Source organism: Lepidothrix coronata, unplaced genomic scaffold (assembly GCF_001604755.1).
Source record: "Lepidothrix coronata isolate B3197 unplaced genomic scaffold, Lepidothrix_coronata-1.0 Scaffold3580, whole genome shotgun sequence".
Classification (NCBI taxonomy): Eukaryota; Metazoa; Chordata; class Aves; order Passeriformes; family Pipridae; genus Lepidothrix; species Lepidothrix coronata.
In genome coordinates, this window is record NW_016693760.1 from 1 (window position 1) to 1,466 (window position 1,466).

Consider the following 1,466-nt stretch of genomic DNA (forward strand, 5'->3'; position numbering starts at 1 on the left):
GTGTTTTTTGGGAGCAGGGTGTGCATCCCACAGGACACCACGATGCTTTGGGACCAGTTTGGGACCAGTTTGGTCCCTTCAAAGAGAGGGTTCTTCCCTTTTGTGGGGGGCACAGGACCAGGAGCTGGGGGGTCCCCTCAACGCCCGTGGGGCTGCCCCGGATCCTGCTGCTCTGGGATGGGAACGGGAATGACTGGGATGGGAAGGGGAGGCTGGAGGGGGCCATGGGGGGGGTCGGGGTGACCTCGGGGGGGTGTCACCCACCTGCAGATGATGCTGAAGAACTTGAGGAGCAGCAGGGCCTGGCCCAGCCCGGCCCCCCCGCCCTCCTCCCGCGGGATCAGGGCCACGCTCTGGCCCAGCCTCTGGATCAGCACCTGGAGCACTTCCCGAGGGAGCACCGGGATCTCCGACACCACCTCCTCTGGCCTGGGGGGAGGGGGGCACAGGATGTGACCCCACAGCCCCCACAGCCCCCCCGGCTCACACCGGATGGGGGAAACCACCGGGGGCGGAGGAGCCGGGACAGGACGAGCCCAAATTTGGCAAAGCCCGAATTTAGGGTGAGTGACACCGAGTGACAGCACCCCCCCCACACAGGGTGTCACGCACACAGCGCCCAGGGGTGCCGGGGGGTGCTCGGGGGGGGTCACTGGGGGTCTCTCGAGGGTGCTGGGAGGGGGGTGGTGTCACCCAGGGATAGCTGAGGGTCCTGCACTGGTGCTTGGGAGTGTCACCCGGGGGTCCTGGGGGTCAGGGAGGGGTGCTGGGGGGTCCCCCAGGGGTCCTGGGGGGTCCCCTCAGTGGCACTGGGGGGTGTCACCCAGGGGCGCTGGGAGGGGTTCCCTCAGGGGTTCTGGGGGTCACCCAGGGGTCCTGGGGGGGTCACTCAGGGGTGCTGTGGGGTCTCTCAGGGGTCCTGGGGGTCACCCAAGGGTGCTGGGAGGGGTGTCCCTCAGGGGTGATGGAGGGGGGTCACCCAGAGGGGTGTCAGGCAGGGATGTTGGGGGTCCCCCAGAGGTGCTGGGGGTCATGCAGGGATCCTGGGGGTCCCTCAGGGGTTATGGGAGGGGTCACCCAGGGGTGACTGGGGGCTCCTTCAAGACGGCTGGGGGGTGTCACCCAGGGGGTGCTTGGGGTCACCCAGAGGTGCTGGTGGGGGTCCCTCAGGGGTCCTGGGGTGTCCCCCCGGGTGCTGGGGGTCCCTGACCTGCGGGGCTCCAGCGAGGGCAGGGCAATGACCCTCTCGAAGCTCATGACGAAGTTCTCCAGCCACTGCTGCAGGTACGACACGTCCTTCTGCGGGGGAGGGAGGGGCTGCAGCCACCGGCCAATCACAGACCACCCTGAGCCCCGCCCTGCATCCATCAGCCAATCAGCAGCCAGAGAAATCAAGCCACGCCCCCTCAGGAGCAGCTGGCCAATAGGGGCTGGGGTGTGACCACACCGCTGGGAGCCACCAACCA

At 68.3% G+C, this 1,466-nt stretch overlaps 1 protein-coding gene across 1 annotated transcript; it reads right to left on the reverse strand.

Annotated features, from left to right (window-relative positions):
- Nucleotides 1-137: 137 nt before the first annotated feature.
- Nucleotides 138-1,368, reverse strand: LOC108491974 (neurobeachin-like protein 2). Its single transcript, XM_017803758.1, has 2 exons — nt 1,211-1,368; nt 138-429 (listed from the first exon to the last, which is right to left on the reverse strand). Exons 1-2 carry the CDS (start codon nt 1,366-1,368, stop codon nt 138-140), a joined length of 450 nt encoding a protein of 149 aa, XP_017659247.1.
- Between the last annotated feature and the right edge of the window lie 98 nt (nt 1,369-1,466).

Coding starts and splice junctions, on each gene's coding strand:
- LOC108491974 (XM_017803758.1), bottom strand. CDS start 1,368: ATGGATGCAGGGCGGGGCTCAGGGTGGTCTGTGATTGGCCGGTGGCTG. Junction 430..1,210: donor CCCTCGCTGGAGCCCCGCAG/GTCAGGGACCCC, acceptor CCCTCCCCCCAG/GCCAGAGGAGGTGGTGTCGG.